We start from the raw sequence: 22729 nt of genomic DNA, 5'->3' as shown, positions 1-22729 counted from the left end.
TGAAATCCCTAGTGGTCTAGAGCAAAGTAGGGGACATTCTTTTTTAATAACCAGGGGTCAATGGGAGTGTATAGGTTAATTCTTTTTATCTTGGGTCATCTTAGTGACTGGGTTCTGACAATCTCAAAAGGGAAAACTTTAGTAAATTTGTGCCGGAGCAGGCTTTCCTTGAGTGGTCTGCTGTTGCTGCGTTGAGCGGTCTGCTGTTGCTGCACCGCTTATTTGGAGGAGTGGTCAAGGGGGGCCGCGCCACAGTGCTGCTGTTGGTTCCTTCATTTAGCTAAGACCCCCACAATCAAATATAAATAGTTCGTCGGTATCACATTTTTTTTTTTTTACAATATTTTTTCCCTTCTTCTCGCTATGCACCACATATGAATCTATTAGCTATCAGACATTGCTTTCAGTACAAGTCGTTCTTTATGTATTTTGATAAATTGGTAACAGAATTCATTGTTCCCGTGAATTTCTTCTCTCTGAAATGTTGAGTTTTCTGCATTTTTTCCCATAAACTTTTCCCATATTCTTTCCTATAGCAATCCTACAGTGACATGGGTAGGCCCATCTGGCTCCAGGTTGCTGAGTCTGCCTACAGATTCACATTGGGCTCAATTGCTGGAGGTGAGTGATATGTCTGCATGCTTGGGTTAATGTAATATAATCTCCGACCGGCACAGATCAGCGAAGGTGCATTGCATTGTTCAATAGAGCACAAACTGGAGGCCTTTATTTATTTATTTTTTTGCCCATGATCACAAGGCCCCGCCAGTACGGCCGTGCCACCTCTGGCTCCAGACTGTCTTGAGAGTAGGACTTCTATAATAACACAGTACTTCCGGATATAGTACTCTCCGCTCATGCTAATTATGTGTGATGGCAGTAGTACAAGCGAACCAGAGCTTAAGATGAAAAAATACAGGAGCGCCGAGAATTTAGGAAATTAAAAGGAAGGTAAAAGTTAATGAAATTCAATTAAATGCGTATTAAAAATTACATTTTATGTCATTATAGTCTCATAAAAATGAATGTTAGAATCAGGGTTTCCTATCAAATAAAACAACTAAATTGTACAGAAATATTGTTTTCATAAACCTTTACAATAATGTAAAAAATCTATTAACATTGAAAAGTTTTGAAAGTTTATGGGCAAATGAAATGTTATTGTAGGATATTTTTTCGGTCCTGTGGGGCGCTGCTTTCTCACTGGAGATTATGAATGCTCCTATATTATAGCAGGTAATAGCAGAACACTCGGTGTGGACGTCAAACCATCCGTAGTTGTTTTTATTCATTGTAAATCAGATCTCTATAGGGAACCTGTCACATTTTGTTCTGCCATTATTGCTTTTTATAGGTTTATTGGAAGAGATTTTGTATGACTTCTGCTTTTATTTATTAAAATCCATGCTCTTTCTATGCTTAGTGAACCAATGGTGTTCCAAAACAGTGACTGACAGCATTCCATGTATAGGTCTACATAGAGATAATTCTCAATTACTGGTTAGGACCACCCACTGGACTTGTTACTGATTAGGACCACCCACTGGACTTGTCACTGATTAGGACCACCCACTGGACTTGTTACTGATTAGGACCGCCCACTGGACTTGTTACTTAATAGGACCACCCACTGGACTTTAATCCACAATCTGTAGGGATTTCCATAAATTGTTAATTGGAACTGTCAGGCAATTCTCAGGCAATTTATGCTGCCGAAGTCGTGTCCGACATGGATCGCGTAGCCTGGCTGCAAAATTGCAATTGCAGTCAGGTGTATTATTCTATGAAACACTCTAGGGTTTCAGAGGAAGTATACTTTAAAGGGGTTGTCCACTATTTGGGCAACCCCTTCTCATTCCCCATGTTTGTGAAACGCACATGGTAGTGGAATCACTGTGCCGTGGACAGAGGAGAACCTGTAGGGGCGTGACTAGGTGAACACCTGACCCTTTGCTAGAGCTACTGATGTTATTATTAGTCTTGGCTCCAGGTAGATGCCAGGTGCTACTCCAGGACAGACCTTGAACAAATGGCAGCCGACCCTCAAAAGAGTAGGAAGCTGAAACGGGTACATTTGATATACAGAAAGGCACAGCAGGTGCTGGCGGGCACAACTGGTATACAGGAAAACATGGCAGCTACAGCTGATATACAGAAAGGCCCGGCAGGGTCCGGTGGACATGGCGGATATACAGGAACCACAGCAGGTATGACTGGTATACAGGAAGGCACGGCAGGTACTCGCGGGTCTGGCTGGCTTACTGGAAATCATGGCAGGTACGACCTGTATACAAGAAGGCACGGCAGGTGCCAGTGGGCACGCTGGTATACAGGAAAGCCATGCTGGTGCTTATAGGAATGGCTGGTATACAGGAAGGCACGGCAAATATACAGGAAGGCACGGCAGTTGCTGACGGCAATGGCTGGTATACAGGAAAGCAAAGCAGGTGCAGGCAGGTACGGCTGGTATACAGGAAGGCACAACAAGTGAAGGCAGGATCGGCTTTTATACAGGAAGGCACGGCAGGTGCTGGTGGGCACGGTTGGTATACAGGAAAGCCCAGTAGGTGCAGGCAATTACAAGCGGGAACAGGAAGGTACTGGCAGATACGGGCAGGTATGCAAGAACAGGGAACCTGACAGCTAGCAAGCGTGCAGAAAACTGACAGAACACATTGCTCAGGCACTTCCTAACACGTGGATGTTACGATGTGACAGGTCCTGCGTGACGACCCGCCGATCGGTCAGTCACAAGACCAACAAAGACAAACAAGGGGACACCGGGGAAAATAAGACCGGGAAAAATCAACAAACTTAGCTTGCTCTGCAGTCATGCACTGGACCGCAGAGAAAGGCACCCGAAGACCACTTCTCCAGATAAGCTGCAAATACCACTGCTCAAGGTAGCTTCTCTCCTGAACGGTTGGCTTTCAAATGACCAGTATTACCAACAAGGAGTTAAGCACCTGATGACCTTTTATAGGAAGGAGGGGTTGGTCACCACCTGCTAGCTAATTAAACAGGTAGTAACCAGCGGCCACCGGGGGGAAAACCAGCAGCAAGGCAAACACAGTTGTAGTAATACCAACAGCCACCGGGGGCAAAAGGAAAAAGGTTTCTATAAGAATCCAGACTCTGCCACAGATCCAAAAATAGATTGTGACAGTGGAGGTGCCTTAAATAATAAGTGTTTCCCAGCCATTGGCTGCGGACACTTTAGGATAGTGCTCAATGTCTCTTTAAGAGACTGAGAGAGTGCCTAAGCACAGTGTTTGGGGATCTGCTAGATGTGTGTAGACCCAGACAGAACGCAAGAGCAAAAGGAACCGAGAACCAGGGCGATGAGTGAGTCGGCATCCATGCTAGAGGAGAGGAAGAGACACCGGTGCTTCAGTATGGCCCTGTTAAAATAAACACTCTTATACTCACCTCCCTTGTCGGCGCCATTTGAGCAGTGTCGACACTCACCTTCCTGGGACGCACGTGAAGTTATGGACGTGAGCCCTATGCTCAATTAGCACCAATGTCTCTGTCCCCACCTTCAGATGTTTAAGTAATCAAGTGGAAGTTGTTAGAATCTGTTCTGTTTGTGACTATCCGCCATTTTCTTGTAGTTTTCTGGCTGCTGGTCTTTTTTCCCTAGAGCTGGGTTTGTCTTGGGTCAGGTGATTGCATCACCCTTTATTAACCTGCACCTGTCTCACATTCCTTGCTGGACAACAGTGTTAATCCGCTTGAAGTCTGGCTTGGAGCCTTGCTTTGCTTTCTGTGTGTTTAATTAGTGCAGTTCTCGGACCTCTGGTTCTGCTAGTCTTAGTTTCTGTTTTCAGTTTGTTTCTGCAGCCTTCTCTTTGTTTTCTATTAGGAAGTGACCTGTTTTTGTACCCAGTCCTTAGATCTTTCAGGGACTCCCTTCCCCCTATCTATAGGTCTTTGCTTGAGATTAATCTAGGATCGTCGGTGGGTCTATTCAATAGGAATGGGGCGCCCACTCCATCGTAAGGTAGCAGCTTAGTTGCAGTGCAAGGTCAGTTTTCACCCCTCCTACCCTAGTCCTGTGCTGCAGAACCATAACAGAAGTAAGGGCTGTGGCTGGTGCCGCTCACTTCCTGTTAATTACTTATGTCTGAAGGCGGGAATAGTGACTCCGGTGCTAATTGGGAGAAGGGCTCATGTGTCACGACAACCTCACGTGATCCCGGGAATGCGAGTGCCAACACCGCTGAAACGGCACCAGTATGGAAGGTGAGTATAAGTGCTTTTGTATTTATGGGGCCAAACATGAGGAATGAAAAGGGGGTTGTCCTAGTAGTGGATAAGTCCTTTAAATCAGGGTTCCCCAACTCCAGTCCTCAAGGCCCACCAACAGATCATGTTTTCAGGATTTCCTTAGTATGGCTCAGGTGATAATTGCATCACCTGTGCAAAACAAAGGAAATCCTGAAAACATGATCTGTTGGTGGGCCTTGAGGACTGGAGTTGGGGAACTCTGCTTTAAATATATAGTTGTAAACCATAGCTGGAGGCCAGACGAGTCCGGCGCTACCCCCGGGCCGGCTCTTCCTAGTTCTGCAGCAGTTGGTCAAAAATAATAGTTTTATTTATATATCGCCAACATATTTGACAGCACTTTACAATTAAGCGGGGACATGTACAAACAACAAAGACAATACAAAGTAACACGTAGTCAAACAGTTACATTAGGAATGAGGGCCCTGCATGCAGCTGACTATAAGGAAACAAGGGGGAGATTGATAGGTCTTTCTCTATGGACAAGCAATGGAGAGACCTGTCAGTCACCTGAGGTGGTGTAAGATTAGTCTGGTCTCCGGCTATGGTCCTAACTGGATCTTCAAAGTATATTTGAGTGGCTCTGACATTTCAGAGAATAATATGCCTAGTTGCTGCTCATGCTGTCACGATTTGGGCAGCAGAAATCACCTGACAGATTCCCTTTAAACTGATCTATAGATTTGAAGATAAAAACAAAACAATCTCTTTTGCTTCTCCTGCCCTGTACCTTACTTCTAACAGATGGCCCAGCATTTTCAAAGTATGGTATGTCCAAGGCGACACCAGTGAGTGGTTAAAACTTCATTTATTCATTCTATCAAGTTAAAAAGCTAAAAGCATCAACAAAACCAAAGTAGCCATGTTTTGTCCATATTGTGTTTATCAAGCAAGACGAGAATAACAAAAAAAACTTTTGCTACTGAGTTTTCTTTTTGTTACGCTTGGTAAGTGTCATATGGCCAAAACATCGCTGCATTGTGATTGTCTTTTTAACTTGATGGAAAGGCTAAAACTTCATCTTTTATTCAATCTCCATTGCCTTGTACCCTTGGACATTGTTTGTTTGTTTCTTTGGCTGAGTGGAAGGTTGAGCCAAGATTGCACGAAGATCACACATGTTTGGAGGTTGTAAAGAGCTGAACTGTGACCACTTTAATATTCTCTGTGTCCTGCACACAATTATTAGGATTCTTTAGTTGCTAAATAAGGGAATATTTTTACTTTTGAATATTCTTTTTTATTCTTATTTTTTTTTTCCATCCTATTACTAGCGGTTGGAGCTACGGCTGTTTATCCTATTGACCTTGTAAAGACTCGGATGCAGAACCAGCGGACAGCATTTGTTGAAGAGCTGATGTATAAAAACAGCTTTGACTGCTTCAAGAAAGTATTGCGCTACGAGGGCTTCTTTGGACTTTACAGAGGTATGTGTCTTATAGTCTAATCATAGCCAATGTTACTTTTTTTTTAGTAATTGGTGATCATGTTGTTTATGCCTGTGTTGAAACTTCTTGAAAAGTATTGAGAAGGACTCGTTTGGACGAGCGTATAATTAGTCCGTGTTCACCATGGACCACGCACGGCCCTTTAAAGTCAGTGTGCAAGCGCGCACAACTGATGTTCAGCATGGCAAAAAAACGAAGGATGCGCTACTTTGGTAAATTTTATGAACCAGAATAATGAATGCAATGTAAAAGCAGCTTCTGCTGCACCCGTCAGCTGCACACGGAGCCGATCATGTCTGTAACTTGCCGTCAAGACTGGCCTAATAGCCTTAGGCCAAGATCAGACGTCTGTATTGGAAAAGTTAAGATCTACATTATAAATTTCTTTATTCTCACCCTTCATAGTAGAAGAACAGAATTCCTAACTGTAATGGGTTTGCAACATCCCGAATATGATACCTCACCTTGAGGACCCCATAGACTTTGGGGTCTGTCTGTAGGGTATCGGTCATGATTTCTAGAATTTCTCTGCAGTCAGGAGAGGAGAAGAGGAGGAGATTTGGAGTTATATATGTGGAAAACTGAACCCCAAACATTATAAATATATTATTTTTCAACAAAGAATTTTCCAAAGTTAGGAAAGGAATGGAAACCTTTTTACAAATGTTTTGAGAAAAAAAAACAAAAAAAAACTTTTTTTATATATAATATAATATAATATATATATATATATATATATATATATATATATATATATATATATAATCAAAAAGAGCGGTCACGCGCCAAACCTGGCAAAAAATGGATTCCATGCCAAAGGTACATAACTTTTCGGCTCAAGGTGCGAGCCTTTCTCAATTTAGAAAGGCTCGCACCTTGAGCCAAAACGTTGTGTTCCTTTGGCGTGGGATATTTTATTTTCACTTTTTTTTTGGCTGTTTTTGGAGTGTATCCTCTCATTCTTCCATATTTTATAATTATCAACTTGCCAGTGGATTTGGAGGACTGCACCCACATTTTGCAAGACTGGTGGAACTCTATTTTCATGTGTGTATGTACAGTATGTGTGTGTGTGTGTGTGTGTGTATATATAAAATGCATGCATTTTTTTATTGTCAAAACATTTATCGAAGGGGAAAAATTGTGTGTATATGTATGTAAGAAAAGAAGGAAAACAAGAAAATAAATATATATTAATTATGAAAAATTATATATACTGTATAGATAGATGTATATAATTTTTTCAGAATGAATCTACATATACAATATATGTATCTATATACATAGCTATTTAAATATACGTATATAGATATATATTTTTTTCAGAATATGTGTGTGTATATATATATATATATATATATATATATATATATATATATATATATATATATATATATATATATGTGTGTGTACATACGTATGTATGTTTGTGTGTATATATATATATTATTTATTTATTTTTTTCACAATGAATCTACATATACAAGTGTGCAGATTCATTATGGGAAAAAAATATGTATATTTTTTTCTTTTTTCCCCAAAACACCGCCATTATTCTTGGTAGATCATAATGAATCTGAGATGTAATTTTAGCAATTTAAAGGTCCACATTGATACTTAGAAAACACGTCTACTTTGTGAAGACAGGAAAAGTAATCGCCATGCTTCAGAGTTACCTGGATGGAAGTGGTTTCCAAAGTGCAATATTCCTCTTTTTAGATGAAGCGATTCTCCGAGAAGCTCGCTCTTTAAGGTCGATGTTCTTCACAAATGCACAAAACTAATTCTGAACTGTGCTATAATGCTCACTATATTTAGAAATGATTGGAGTGTGTACCGCGCATCTCTTAAGGTGCATTTAAAGGAAACATTCATTGTTATGCCTTGCAACATCGGCAGTTGTGGCGATGACAATAGAGTGCAGACTACACTGGCTGTGTTCTACAGAGCAGCGGTAATGGATGGCGTGGGAGTGCTTGAAAAGCTGCAGAACGCTATGTAACCCAGTGTGCTCAGATGTGAATGTATCGGGTGGAAGTGGGAATAATGAATACAAAGTCTTATTTTGTTTTCTAAGCTTTAATAGTTTTGGATAATATTAGTGACTATAGCATTAAGTGCACCATTAATTAAATATACATTGTAAGCTATTTACTGTAGTTTTTAATTATGTGTTATAATAATCTATTTATAAATACGGGGTGCTATAATATTAAACTTTTTTTAAACAAACTGCCATTATCTCAGTTTATACAATGGTATATTGTAATGCAATTGAATAAAAAAAAAAGATGAAATCCGTGCAGTGTTTGAGCATTTAGTTCATGATCTATTTTAAAGGGGTTGTCGTCTCTAAGTCACCGCATACCATAAGCCCATTAGGGCAAACAGACATAATAACATAAGTAATACTATAGGGCAGGGGCGGACACTGACACTTGGGGCCCCTGTGCAAGAAATATGTCTTGGCCCCCGTCCCTGCCCAGCATGACGCCTATGATGAGGACAATCTGGCCATGGGAACCCCGGAGCCTTGGGCTATTGAGCAACAGGCCTGATTGCCCTCATTATCACCGCTCTGCAAGCAGGGGCATACATAGAAATCACAGGGCACCATAGCAAAAGTTCTATTTGGGCTCTACACCTCTAAAAATATATTTATATTTATTTTTGTTACTGAGATGGAAATATATATCTGCGTTAGGATTCGATTTTACTGAGCCCAACCATGTATATTTTTTTTGTTTTATATTATATGTCTGGTATGTATACCATCTGGTGTCTGATAAAGGGTTATTCCTCAGATAAATCAAGTTATCCCCAATCACAATGATAAAGGATAATTTACTGACTTTTGAGGGACTGACCCACAGCAATCCTGAGAACAGGTCTTTGCAGTTCAGCCATGAATAGATTGGAGGGGCGCATGCCTGACTTCTGCTCTATACATTGTCTATGTAACTGATGGAAATGGCCATTCTATAGATAATGGCACAGAGAGGCTGAGCATGCACAACTCTGCTCCATTCAGGACGAGACTGCAGACCCCTGTTCTCAGAATCTCTGGGGGCTCAGCAGCTCTGTATATAATGGAGAGCAGAGGCCGAGCATGCACAACTCTGCTCCATTCAGGACGAGACTGCAGACCCCTGTTCTCAGAATCTCTGGGGGCTCAGCAGCTCTGTAGATAATGGAGAGCAGAGGCCGAGCATGCACAACTCTGCTCCATTCAGGACGAGACAGCAGACCCCTGTTCTCAGAATCTCTGGGGGCTCAGCAGCTCTGTAGATAATGGAGAGCAGAGGCCGAGCCTGCACAACTCTGCTCCATTCAGGACGAGACTGCAGACCCCTGTTCTCAGAATCTCTGGGGGCTCAGCAGCTCTGTATATAATGGAGAGCAGAGGCCGAGCATGCACAACTCTGCTCCATTCAGGACGAGACAGCAGACCCCTGTTCTCAGAATCTCTGGGGGCTCAGCAGCTCTGTATATAATGGAGAGCAGAGGCCGAGCATGCACAACTCTGCTCCATTCAGGACGAGACTGCAGACCCCTGTTCTCAGAATCTCTGGGGGCTCAGCAGCTCTGTAGATAATGGAGAGCAGAGGCCGAGCATGCACAACTCTGCTCCATTCAGGACGAGACAGCAGACCCCTGTTCTCAGAATCTCTGGGGGCTCAGCAGCTCTGTAGATAATGGAGAGCAGAGGCCGAGCCTGCACAACTCTGCTCCATTCAGGACGAGACTGCAGACCCCTGTTCTCAGAATCTCTGGGGGCTCAGCAGCTCTGTATATAATGGAGAGCAGAGGCCGAGCATGCACAACTCTGCTCCATTCAGGACGAGACTGCAGACCCCTGTTCTCAGAATCTCTGGGGGCTCAGCAGCTCTGTATATAATGGAGAGCAGAGGCCGAGCATGCACAACTCTGCTCCATTCAGGACGAGACAGCAGACCCCTGTTCTCAGAATCTCTGGGGGCTCAGCAGCTCTGTAGATAATGGAGAGCAGAGGCCGAGCATGCACAACTCTGCTCCATTCAGGACGAGACTGCAGACCCATGTTCTCAGAATCTCGGGGGGGGGGGGGGGGCAGTGGTTGGATACTATGGATCATAGATAACTTGACTATTTGGTGAATAACCCTTTAAAGAGTCTGGTTGATTTTCCTATTCTTTAGAGTTAGAGTATCATACATGAACCAAAAACAAATATGTACACACACACCTATATCATGTATATACATACATACATACATACATACATACATACATGCACACACTTGCATGCACTCATATACATACATACATACACACACACAGATAGACATAAACACGCACATACATACACACACACACACATACATACTCATATTCACACACATACACACATGCATAACTAACAAAACAAAGAATAAATGTAGGCTACCAACTCATGAGAGGAGTACCCACAGGATAGGTCCCAGTAACAAGAATCGCCTTATCTGGCTGCTGGGGACACATGAATTGGCCAATTTATGCACTAAGTATTCTCAATTTTTCCTATTTTCTAGAGCAGCAATGCAATTAACATTTCATACATTTCAGGTTTGCATGCTACAGAGTACTACTTTATTTTGTTAGTAATGTATGGAGCTGGCACCTGTACACAGCTGACTTTTGTTTGTAAGTGACGGTCAGTCTTTTGATAGTTTTAAACGCGCATGTATACATACACACACAGACATATATAAATACACACATATACCACACTCCTATGCATACACACATTCATAAACACTTACATACACACACATACATAAACACATGCACAGACAGACACACAGGGCTGGTTTCAGGTTTTCATGGGCCCCAGGCGTAAGAGTCTCATTGGACCCCTTTAGTACATACCACAATTCATGATGCACAGATACAGCAGAGATATAAAGGTTTAAAAACAGCTCACTAAATTACATTAATTCAAAAACGATACCAGAAAAAGAAACATCCTTAACAACGCCAAGTCAGAATACAAAATGCACTAGCAAGATGAAGCGGACCCCCATAATAAAGGCGGGGCAGCACAGGTGCTGAGTACTGATGGAAGCAGCCACTCACAAACCTATCAATTTATGAAGGGGGTGGCTGCCTAGTAAATGCACACAAATGAGGCATGTATAGGGCACCTGTCATACTGTTACTTGTGATGCACAGTGTACGACTTGTAGCCTATTAATGACAACCACACTATTACATCAGGCGCCTGCCCAGCATTATATAGGTGCACCCCACAAGGACAGATGCCCCAATTCACCCAACCAACACTGGTTGCTAGTGCATTTTGTATTCTCACTTGGTGTTAGTAAGGCTGTTTCTTTTTCTGCCATGTTTTTAGAAATATAGGTATAGAACAATGCCAAACATATCACTTCTTATATTACATGAGTGATATCTATTGTAATTTCTACAGTAACCTACAGCAGAGGGGATTCAGGTGATTGAGGGTCCACAGGTTTAAGGGTTTCAGTACCTGTAGTATTGAATGATAAATGTACCCCACCAGTAGAAACTGTCCTCAGCAGTGTACCCTTTATAAAAGTAGATTTCCTCCTATTTAGGCCTCCATACAGTATTATGGGCCCCACATAGTGCTCCATACATTAATTTGGGCACCACATGGAGCACTATGTGGTGCCCATATTACTGTATGGAGCACTATGTGGTGCCCAAATTACTGTATGGAGCACTATGTGGGGCCCATAATACTGTAGTATTATGGGCACAACATAGTCCTACATACAGTGTTATGGGCACCACCTAGTCCTCCATACAGTATTATGGGCACCACCTAGTCCTCCATACAGTATTATGGGCACCACCTAGTCCTCCATACAGTAATATGGGCACTAAATAGTACTCCATACAGTATTATGGGCACCACATAGTGCTCCATACAGTATATTGAGCCCCATATAATGCTACATACAGAATAATAGACCCCATATAATGCCCCATACAGAGTAATGGGCCCCATGTAATGCTTCATACAGAATAATGGACCCCATATAATGCTCCATACAGAATTATGGGCCTCATATATTGCTCCATACAGAATAATGGACCCCATATAATGCTCCATACAGAATAGTGAATCCCGTATAATGCTCCATACAGAATAATGGGCTCTGTATAATGCTCCATATAGAATGGGCCCCATATAATAATCCATACATAAAATAAAATAAATATTCAAATACTCATCTCTCCTCATTCCTTGCTGGCTGCAACTCCAGTCTCCTCAGCATATTCTAACCTGCTGCACTATGCAGCACAGAGGGCGTTATGTAGTGGCGTCATCGCGTCCTCTGACCTGAGACATCAGAGAGTCACAAGAAGTGGAAGAGACCGGAGCTGCGGAGGAACAAGGAGAGGTGAGTATTTCAGACAGTATAAAGCACGGGGTGGTGGAGCGGCTGCGCTGGCATTGGGGGCCCCCCAATTCACAGGCACCGTAGCGTGCTGTTGTCCCCAAAGCCTGCCTGCAAGGGTTCCCCTCCACCTCTGGGCCCAGCTGCAGCGGCAGTATGACTGCCTCTGTTCTAGGGGTATTTTCACATCCAGCAGATTTGTACCTTAACTGAAACACAGATTTCTGGAAACCCCTTTCACCTAAAATAACACGTTGACAAATGTGAGTATACTATAATTTAACAAAGATACCATGTCATAAGTCATTTTTTGCATACCAGGTAACCCAGGGGAAAAAAACGGGTTTCTCAGAACACTGCAAAACTTGACACGTTTCTCCATCTCCTCCATTTCAGGCGTCCGCAATAATCAGACTGCACTCAGGTTACATCTGAGTGCATCCCAATGTTTCACACACACCCATAGACTTGTATAGATGCTTGCAATCAGATTCTTGGATGCATAATATAACATTGGGTTGCGTGCTATCAGATTTCTAATCAGAAATGGAGATGCCAGGTTTGAGATCTGAGCGGACACCTTCAGATTTTAGTTTATTGTTTATATGTTCTGCTTTAAAAAAAAATTTTGGGTTACTAAAATAATTTTTGCAACTTTTTTCATTATGTCCTTTTAATTATTTATTTATTTTTACAGATCAGGGAAAAATTAAAAGGGAAAACAGGAAATGTGCAATTTTTAACATATATTAAATTACTTTTATTAGCACAAAGTGACACTACAATACATTTTAGGGCAGTTTCACACGTCAGTGTCTCCAGTACATGTAGTGACAGTTTTCTCACGTACCGGAGACACTGACACACGTAGACACATTTGAATGAATATGTCTATGCAGATGTCAGCGTGTTTTCACGGACTGTGTGTCCGTGTGCAAAACACACAGACATGTCCGTTTTTGTGCAACAGCACGGATCACACGGACCCATACAAGTCAACGGGTCCGTGTAAACACGTACCGCACACGGATGCTGTCCGTGTGCGTTTTTAAAAGTCAAAGGGTTAACATTGAAAATAACTTTTCAAAAACACAGACACACGGATGGTACACATGGACATACGAATGCACACAGACAGCTCCGGTACCGGAATTATCTGGACGTGTGAAACTGCCCTTGTATTGCACTTTTGGATAAATTGGACATGCATATTTCTGTGGTCAGAGAGAGGGCTGGAAACTGCAGCTTGTGCTAAAATACTTTGGGCATCTCCTTTAGGCCTCATTCAGTCTTTCGTTTCTCATGTATGAGTTCAACTCATGTTTTTCCCAAATAGAACTCATGCCTTTGTCAGTCAATGGGGCTGTTCACATGTCCAATTTTTTTTTAGACGAACCAAGTGCATTATGCAAAATTGCGGAGAGTTGTCTGATATTGTTCCGAGCGTCGGATCCAATTGATAATGCAAAAAAATGGGTAAAAAAAAAATCAGACGGCACCCAGATGCCATCTGTTTGATAGAGGAACTTGGAGAAACTTTTTCTTTTTTGTTCTCGTCCAAGAAAAACTGATCAAACTCTGATCAAAAACACTGATGAAACGCGTTCCATTTTTCTTGTACGTGAGGCAAACTATCTGAGTGAGCCGTTAACGAGAGAACATCAATTATCCTTGGTAGTTCGTATATCATTATTATTATGCATTGCTTATATAGCGCCATCATGTTCCGAGGTGCTTTACAGATATTGTCATTACTGTCCCCATTGGGGCTCACAATCTATATTCCCTATCAGTCTTTAGGGTATGGGAGGAAATCTGAGAACCTGGAGGAAACTCGCGCCAACACGGGAAGAAGATGAAAACTCTTTACAGATGTTGTCCTTAGTGGGATTTGACCCCAGTGCTGCAAAGTAGCATAACCACTGAGCCACCGTACAGTGCTAACCACTGAGCCACTGTACGGTGCTAACCACTGAGCCATTGTACGGTGCTAGGTGCTAGCCACTGAGCCACTGTACGGTGCTAACCACTGAGCCACTACAGGGCTAACCACTGAGCCACCATGAAGTGCTAACCACTGAGCCACCGTACAGTGCTAACCACTGAGCCACCATAAAGTGCTAACCACTGATCCACCATGCAGTGCTAACCACTGAACCACCGTACAGTGCTAACCACTGATCCACCATAAATTGCTAACCACTGAGCCACCATACTGTGCTAACCACTGATCCACCATGCAGTGCTAACCACTGAACCACCGTACAGTGCTAACCACTGATCCACCATACTGTGCTAACCACTGAGCCACCATACTGTGCTAACCACTGAGCCACCATACTGTGCTAACCACTGAGCCTCCATACTGCCCATAATTTTTTATATGAAGCATTGAGCACCTGAGATATTTGCTTTCTCTGTCCCGTCTATGCTCACTGGGTATATGATAACGTATTCTTGACTTCTGGTACAGAAGGGGTCCGTTGGGGTCGTACAGGAGATGAGAAGGGGTATGAGCGCACTTTTGTGACTTGTCTCCCTCATAATATTCAGTGGGAGTTCTCATAGAACGGTTCACAGACCATGGAGGGAGGATCGCTCTCTTTGTATTCTCTTCAACTCCCCTTGCATCTAATAACTACCTTTCTCCTACACAGAAGTCTTTTAAATTACTGACATGGGGATGGAAATGGAGGCAGTTTCATTAACCATTGGCTGGTTTCCGCTTGGTAAATGTTAAAAGGATCGGCTCATCCCTCTCTTGTCCTTGGTACGTCAGTGATTTGTTATTTATATGCTCCGTGAATGGAAGCCAGGAAATCGGTATTCACCGGCAATGTCACTTACTCCTCGCAGATTCCCACTTGTGACGATGTAATGGACGTATCTATAGGAAAAGTGCAATTCTGTAGGTCACCTGGATTTTCAGATAATTTTACATGTTTTAGGTTTGGTGGAATGCTGCTTTTTGTTTGCTTTTTTTGTAATAACACACTATACACAAATGGTGATAACTCAGCTTAGAACACATTTTCCCTTTTTCTTTTAATGTTTGCAACATCTCATCGGAATAATGAGCAAGTGTCTGTATACCCTTTGTATTATGGTGAAACCATATTTTTTTTCTGGTCCATTATTTTTTTTCAAAGCTTCTTATGAAACTGTTCTTTTTTTAAAGTTGAGTTTATCAGCATAAAATGACTGTTCAAACCAAGCATAGGCACTCGGTGCACCCTTGGCGTGGCCAAATGATTTAGAGCCCCTTCCCACCTACTTGTTTACCATTTTGTTTCTCTTCCTTAATTAACTGTTCCAACTCTCTAAGGGTGTGTGCACACGTTGCGGATTTGACCCTGCGGATCCGCAGCAGTTTTCTGTGCGGCGTACAGTACCATTATATCCTATGGAAAACAAAAACCACTGTACGCATGCTGTGGAAAAATCCGCGCGGAAACGCAACGGTTTATTTTCCGCAGCATGTCAGCATGCGGATTCCGCAGCGTTTTTACACCTGCTCCATTCTAGGAATCCACAGGTGTCAAAACGCAGGCAAAATCTGCACTAAATCCGCAGTAAATCCACAGGTAAAACGTAGGCATATTGACCTGTGTATTCTGCGCGGAAAAATCCACAGACGAATCCGCAACGTGTGCACATACCCTAAGGCTGTGTTCCCACGTTGCTTTTTTAAGCGTTTCCGCGGCCGTTTTAGACGCGCATTTCTGCCACGGAAACGCTTAAGAAAAACATCTCATGTAATCATAATTGAATCCGTACATGTTGTACTAATGGTGCGTTTTTTTCCGCTGCGGAAACACTTAGCAGAAAAAAACACAGAATGTTCATTAATTGTAAATGTTAAAAGGAACAATTGTATTGCAAAAACTCTTAACAAAAGCGTCAAAAACGCTTACAAAAGCGCTTCATAAAACGCATGCGTTTTCCCGGGAAGAGGGTGTGCTTTTCCGCTCAGGAATATTCTGCTTCAAAAACGCAACGTGGGCACATAGCCTAAAGGAACCGGAAGAGGGCAGACACAGATGGCAAACAAGTGGCAAGGTGCACTGAACTATTGGATTACGCCATGGTGCACTTGAGCGCCTGTGCTTGGCTTGAGCAGTCACTTTATGCTGACAAACACTTTTTTTTTAATATGCATTATTTAGGGGGAAAAAACTGAATTAGGTTCTGCTATTGTCTAATTACTTTTTCCGTCTTCTCAGCACCTGTGCTGCAATCCTGTTATGCAAGAGGACCGGAGCACAGAGCACTTAGACTCGCATGTGATATGCTAGTGTGACCCCGGCCTTAGTTTGGTACCAGGGTCCCTTAAATCCTCTGATTTTGGGGGTGTTAATCAGATCTTTACCAATCTAACGTTGATGACCCATAATAAGGCTAAGTAATCGATATTAAAGTCCCCGGATAAATCAACTTTTTGAGATAGAAGATGACAGTTGGAGAAAGAGAGAGGAGCTAGAGGCAGACACAGACATTCTGCTGCACTTTCTTCTGAAATGTTTGATACAGTCCTCCATAAAACTTTATGAGCACCAACTGTCATTTCTCTCATTAAGGCCGGAGTCACACTAGCGAGAAATACGGACAAGTGCGAAGCGCAAAATCAACGCATTGCACTCTGACCAGTGTTAATCTATGGGGTAGCTCCCTTCAGCCGATTTTATTTTTTTTTAATTTTTTTTCTCGCCCGTATTTTACGGGCTGAGAAATTTGCAGCATGCTGCGATTGTCAGCGTATTCTTCCAAAAATACGCCAATGCAAGTCTATGGGAACAAGAAAACTACGGATTACACACAGACAAGACATGTGAGAAATACGCACCAGTGTCCTTTAACAAAAGCCGGCAATTCATTTTGTGATACAGTAAAATTACACTGACATGTTTAATAAAGAATAGAAATAGATATAGACACATAGAATACATATACACATGTCATTGAGACACACACACACATTTATATTTCATAGAGTTCTGCATAGCAGAATAGCCGCTAAAGGCAATGGAGAGGCTAAGTACCAGTAAAGGCACATCTATAGATGCGCCTTGTCTGGGGTGGCTGGGGGCAGATTTTTTTAGCCAGGGGGGAGCAAAAACAATGGTCCCTCTCTAGGCTATTAATATCGGCCCTCACTCACTGGCTTTCCCTCTCTGGCGGAGAAATTACCGCGGGAGCCCACACAATTTTTTTTCAATGAATTAACCCCTTAATTTAACACCTACATTTCCCAAATTTTACACACATACCCTAATCTAATTATTAGTCAAAGACATAGAAAAAAACTAAATTAAGTGAAATGGTTTACTGTATGTAAACCATGTGTCATTTCATGTCGGGTTTTGTAATAATTTTATAGAAGCCAACAATCGATTTAGTGGCTATTCTGCTATGTAGAACTCTATGAAATGAAATATATATATATATATATATATATATATATATATATATATATGTGTGAGTCTCAATGACATATGTGCATGTTTGTATGTATATGTGTATATACAGTATATGTGTGTGTGTATATGTATGTATATGTGTGTGTGTATATAATATACAGTGCAGGCCAAAAGTTTGGACACGCCTCATTCAAAGAGTTTTCTTTATTTTCATGGCATTCTTGGCATTCTCTTGATGAGCTTCAAGAGGTAGTCACCGGAAATGGTTTTCACCTCACAGGTGTGCCCTGTCAGGTTTAATAAGTGGGATTTCTTGCCTTATAAATGGGGTTGGGACCATCAGTTGTGTTGTGCAGAAGTCTGGTGGATACACAGCTGATAGTCCTACTGATTAGACTGTTAGAATTTGTATTATGGCAAGAAAAAAGCCGCTAAGTAAAGAAAAACGAGTGGCCATCATTACTTAAAGAAATGAAGGTCAGTCAGTCCGAAAAATTGGGAAAACTTTGAAAGTGTCCCCAAGTGCAGTGGCAAAAACCATCAAGCGCTACAAAGAAACTGGCTCACATGAGGACCGCCCCAGGAAAGGAAGACCAAGAGTCACCTCCGCTGCGGAGGATAAGTTCATCCGAGTCACCAGCCTCAGAAATCGCAGGTTAACAGAAGCTTAGATTAGAGACCAGGTCACACAGGTTCTAGCAGCAACTGTTAAGAGGAGACTTTGTGCAGCAGGCCTTCATGGTAAAATAGCTGCTAGGAAACCACTGCTAAGGACAGGCAACAAGCAGAGGAGACTTGTTTGGGCTAAAGAACACAAGGAATGGACATTAGACCAGTGGAAATCTGTGCTTTGGTCTGATGAGTCCAAATTTGAGATCTTTGGTTCCAACCACCGTGTCTGTGCGACGCAGAAAAGGTGAACGGATGGACTCTACATGCCTGGTTCCCACCGTGAAGCATGGAGGAGGAGGTGTGATGGTGCTTTGCTGGTGACACTGTTGGGGATTTATTCAAAATTGAAGGTATACTGAACCAGCATGGCTACCACAGCATCTTGCAGCGGCATGCTATTCCATCCGGTTTGCATTTAGTTGGACCATCATTTATTTTTCAACAGAACAACGACCCCAAACACACCTCCAGGCTGTGTAAGGGCTATCTGACCAAGAAGGAGAGTGATGGGGCGCTACGCCAGATGACCTGGCCTCCACAGTCACCAGACCTGAACCCAATCGAGATGGTTTGGGGTGAGCTGGACTGCAGAGTAAAGGCAAAAGAGCCAACAAGTGCTAAGCATCTCTAGAACTCCTTCAAGACTGTTGGAAGACCATTTCCTGTGACTACCTCTTGAAGCTCATCAAGAGAATGCCAAGAGTGTGCAAAGCAGTAATCAAAGCAAAAGTTGGCTACTTTGAAGAACCTAGAATATAAGACATATTTTCAGTTGTTTCACACTTTTTTGTTAATTATATATTTCCACATGTGTTAACTCATAGTTCTGATGCCTTCAGAGTGAATCTACAATTTTCAGTCATGAAAATAAAGAAAACTCTTTGAATGAGAAGGTGTGTTCAAACTTTTGGTCTACACTGTGTGTGTGTGTGTGTGTGTGTGTATGTATGTATGTATGTATGTATGTATGTATGTATGTATTGTGGTGTAGTTACCACTGTGTCGGCTAGGGGGCGCTGTGTGGGTGTCCCAGGACGGGTGTACAGGCACATTCAGTGTGGTAACAGGAGCAGGGTCCTAAATGACCATTGTGGGTCTCAAGGTGGGTGGCCTTGGGATGCAGGCTCCAGGGTGTATTGATCAGCAGAGGTACTGCTGATCTTTCTGTTACACTGTGTCAGGGAAGCCTGTGTGTCTATACAACCTTTGGTGATGTCATAGCCATGTGATCCCCTTTGGGTGTGGTTACAGGGCTATGTAATTGAGGTGTTTGGCACATGTGAGAGTGTGGAGAGAGTCTGTCAGAGTGTGGACAGACTTCCATGTGTCCAGGTGGGACACTACAGAGAGTGTATATGGGGAGGACTACAGCTCCCAGCATGTGCTGAGACTCTCAGTCCGAGTCTGAAGCCACGGACATTTCTGTTCCTTTGCCTGAAGTGAAGGTTACATTTCAGTGTTATGCTGTCTATGGTTTATGGAGAAATAAACCTTATGAACTTTGGGAAGAACGTGCCTCATGTTTGTCTCCCGCTGCACCTGAGCGAGTCACATCCCTACAATTGGTGACAGACTGCGGGCAGCGACTCCCAGAAGCGCGTGTGGCAGCGCTGGCGATTCTGAGCCAGGAGAGCAGACGGTCTGACAACCGTGAGTATTACTGACCGAGGTCAGAGAAAGTGACTGTATTAAAATTTGTGGGATACCTCTGGAGGAGAAGAGGCGTCCAGGAACCTGTGTGGCCGACACAGGTAACAGACAGGAGTCTGTGTTGCACTGACCTGGGTCAGTGAGAGACTGTGTTCCTGGAGGGGTCAGTGAGCAAGGTCCTGGAGGGTCAGTGTTGGGAGGTTCTGGGAGAGGAATCGGATCCCTGGAACACGTGCTATGACCTTGGACCTGGTGAGGCGTGTGTTGGGCAGTCTCAGGCGGAGACGGATGTCCTGAAGAGCACCCGCTGAGCCCCTGGACCTGGTGAGGCTGGTGTGTTGGGAGACCCTGGGAGGAGGGTCGGCTCCCTGAATAGCACCCGGTGTGCCCTGTGTGTTGGACGGTCTCAGGTGGAGACGGTACGTCCTGAGTGGCACACGAACAGGACATGTGAGAGACTGTGCATGTGTTTTTTTTCTTTTTTTTTTCTTTTCCTCTGCAAAACCTGAAGGTGCTTGCTGTGGCTCAGTGGGGTCACGAAGGTCTCGCAGCACAGGGACCTGGTGTTTTCTTTAAGGGATCTGCCCTGGGAGCATTGGTAGCAGACGCTGTCTGTCTACACCATCCTGCTGCAGCTTTATTGCATGTGACTAAGCGGATACAGCAGTTGTGGCTTTACACAACTATTAAGGGTGAGTACCCTGTATTATTGCTGCATAACCCAATATACCTGCACTGGTAAGGCCCTATGGGCGCACTTTTGTGGCTTTTCTATCTTTGAGGGTGACAAGCGGCTTCCAGTAACCCGGCGGGGTTACGAAGGTGACAAGCGGCTTCCGGTGGATCGGCGGGTCCACGAAGATGGCGCAGCAGGAGCTGCAGTGACACCAGCCGCTGTGTATGTGTGTGAACAGCAGCCGGAGGTGCCGGTGATCAGTGACAGCAGGAGCTGTGGTGGTGCCAGCAAAGACTTGTGTGGTATCGTGAGAGACAAACTGTACTGTGTGAACTGTGGCATAAGAAGTTCTGCAGAACGGACATGGGGAAGTCCCAAAAGGGGGCGGTGACCCAAATTAGAGTGGTAACCCAAAAAGGGGTGGAGTCACAAAAGGGGGAGGTGACCCAAATTGGAGTGGTAACCCAAAAGGGGGTGGAGTCCCGAAAGGGGGCGGTGACCCAAATTGGAGTGGCAACCCAAAGCGGGGTGGTGGTCCAGAAAGGGGCCAAGTTTGAAGAAGTGACAGCACTAGGTGACTCAGTAGGTACGTCTGGAGTACCGCAGTGTATGTGCAGGTCTTTTTCAGAATGTGGAATATCCTTTCCAGGTAGTAATGACGGGCCACAGATGTGTACAGTGATGCTGCACCGGGAAGGAGCCTTTGGTCGGCTGGACTCAGAGAGTCAGGTGACTCTGACAGGAACGCCTCTCGTTTTCTCTCTGACCGAGAAAAACGTCAGGGATCGCTGTAAACACGGGGTCACGGTGAACTATGCAGTAGACAGAGTAGTGTTTGAGGGGACCAAAGGTGGTGAGTGCCAAGGTAGAGGAATACCACGGGACTTAGTCTATGCCTGGGAGAGGGGCCGGGACTTTCTTTTGTTTAATGACGTTTGGTCTGACGATGGAGATGCTTTGACTGTGGGGCAAGCGGACACTGAGACAGTGACGGCTCCTGACATGGACAGGTCAGAGGTAGAACTGACCAGAGGAAGAAGTACATCTGCCCAAGTGATGGACCTGACGTCTCGTGATAAGACAGATGGTGGGCTGGGAGATGAGACTACTGGACTAGACACATTGGTGCTGGACGGTAACTGGAGGGTTCACTCGACTGGTGTGACTGACCCAGTGGTACCCTTTGATGATATAATTAAAGAGGTAGTGGTGAGACACGTGCTGGCCAAAAGAGAACAAGATCATGAGATACAGCTGATAAAGGAGACTGTAACAGAACGTGTCGAACGGGAAAGAGTCCTAAGGCAAGCAGCTGAGCACAGAGTGGATGAGCTGGAGAAGGAAGTCTCTGAGCTCAGAGGTCACCTGTCAGCATGTAAAACCATGAACAAGACCCTGTTGGAAGATATGGAGGTGCTCAGAGAGGCCCAAGAGAAGCATCAACAGGAGATTCTCAGGAGAGAGGATCAGCATCGCTACCTGGCAGAGGAGCGAGATAAAGTTCTGCAAGAACTCAGTGGAGTAGTAAAAGGTCTTCTGCAGAAGAAGTGGATGGGCGAAGACGTACAGCGGCCGTGCCCAACTGATAGCAAGGCGGAACTGCCAAATCCCATCTTGGAAAAGGGTCCTGAAGACTGTAAATCTCAGGAAGATGGTGAGCCAAGAGCTGCACAAGACAGTCACCCGGTCTTGGCAGATACCTTGAGGGAAGTGTCCGTGGGGAACCCAGAGCCATCTGTCCAGGATGAGAGCAAGTCCATGACCTTCAAGTGCGTGATGGAGGTACCCGAAGACGTGCGAGAAGCGTGTGCCAGCGAAGGTGTGCATGAGACCTTTAAAAAGGCAGTAAAGGCCTATAGTGTGAGCTGGGCACCAGAAACAGACCAGTTGGTGATACTGGCAGAAACGGAAGACACAGAGAGAAGGGTGGCTATCCTGAAGGAGATGCACCTACAATGTCTCCGCACGAAACAGATGCTCGTGGAGCGTAATAGGAAAGCCGCTCGACGTCTGGAGCTTGCAAGGGAAGCACAAAGTCGGCTGGGCTTTGTGGAAGACATAATTCCGGTACCCAGAAATCTGGTGGGGAAAGTCGTTGGCAGACTTGGAAAGGTGATGCAGGAGATGGTGAATCGATCCTGTGTGAAGAGAGTGAGGATCCCACCTGCTGGTG

The 22729-nt window shown here is 43.9% G+C and overlaps 1 protein-coding gene across 1 annotated transcript in view; it reads left to right on the top strand.

The window, feature by feature from the left end:
• Positions 1–22729, top strand: part of SLC25A12 (solute carrier family 25 member 12) — a 182115-nt gene that overhangs the window by 105778 nt on the left and 53608 nt on the right. The window contains exons 10-11 of the mRNA XM_073545875.1: positions 537–621; positions 5565–5717. Of these exons, the coding sequence (XP_073401976.1) occupies positions 537–621; positions 5565–5717 (238 nt within the window). The remainder of the gene's footprint in view (positions 1–536; positions 622–5564; positions 5718–22729) is intronic.

The sequence above is a fragment of the Dendrobates tinctorius genome, unplaced genomic scaffold (genome assembly GCF_039654945.1).
Source record: "Dendrobates tinctorius isolate UK_male_01 unplaced genomic scaffold, ASM3965494v1 ptg000143l, whole genome shotgun sequence".
NCBI classification, from domain to species: Eukaryota; Metazoa; Chordata; class Amphibia; order Anura; family Dendrobatidae; genus Dendrobates; species Dendrobates tinctorius.
Note: the sequence above shows the minus strand (reverse complement) of the source record. Positions and strands in the feature narration are given on the sequence as shown.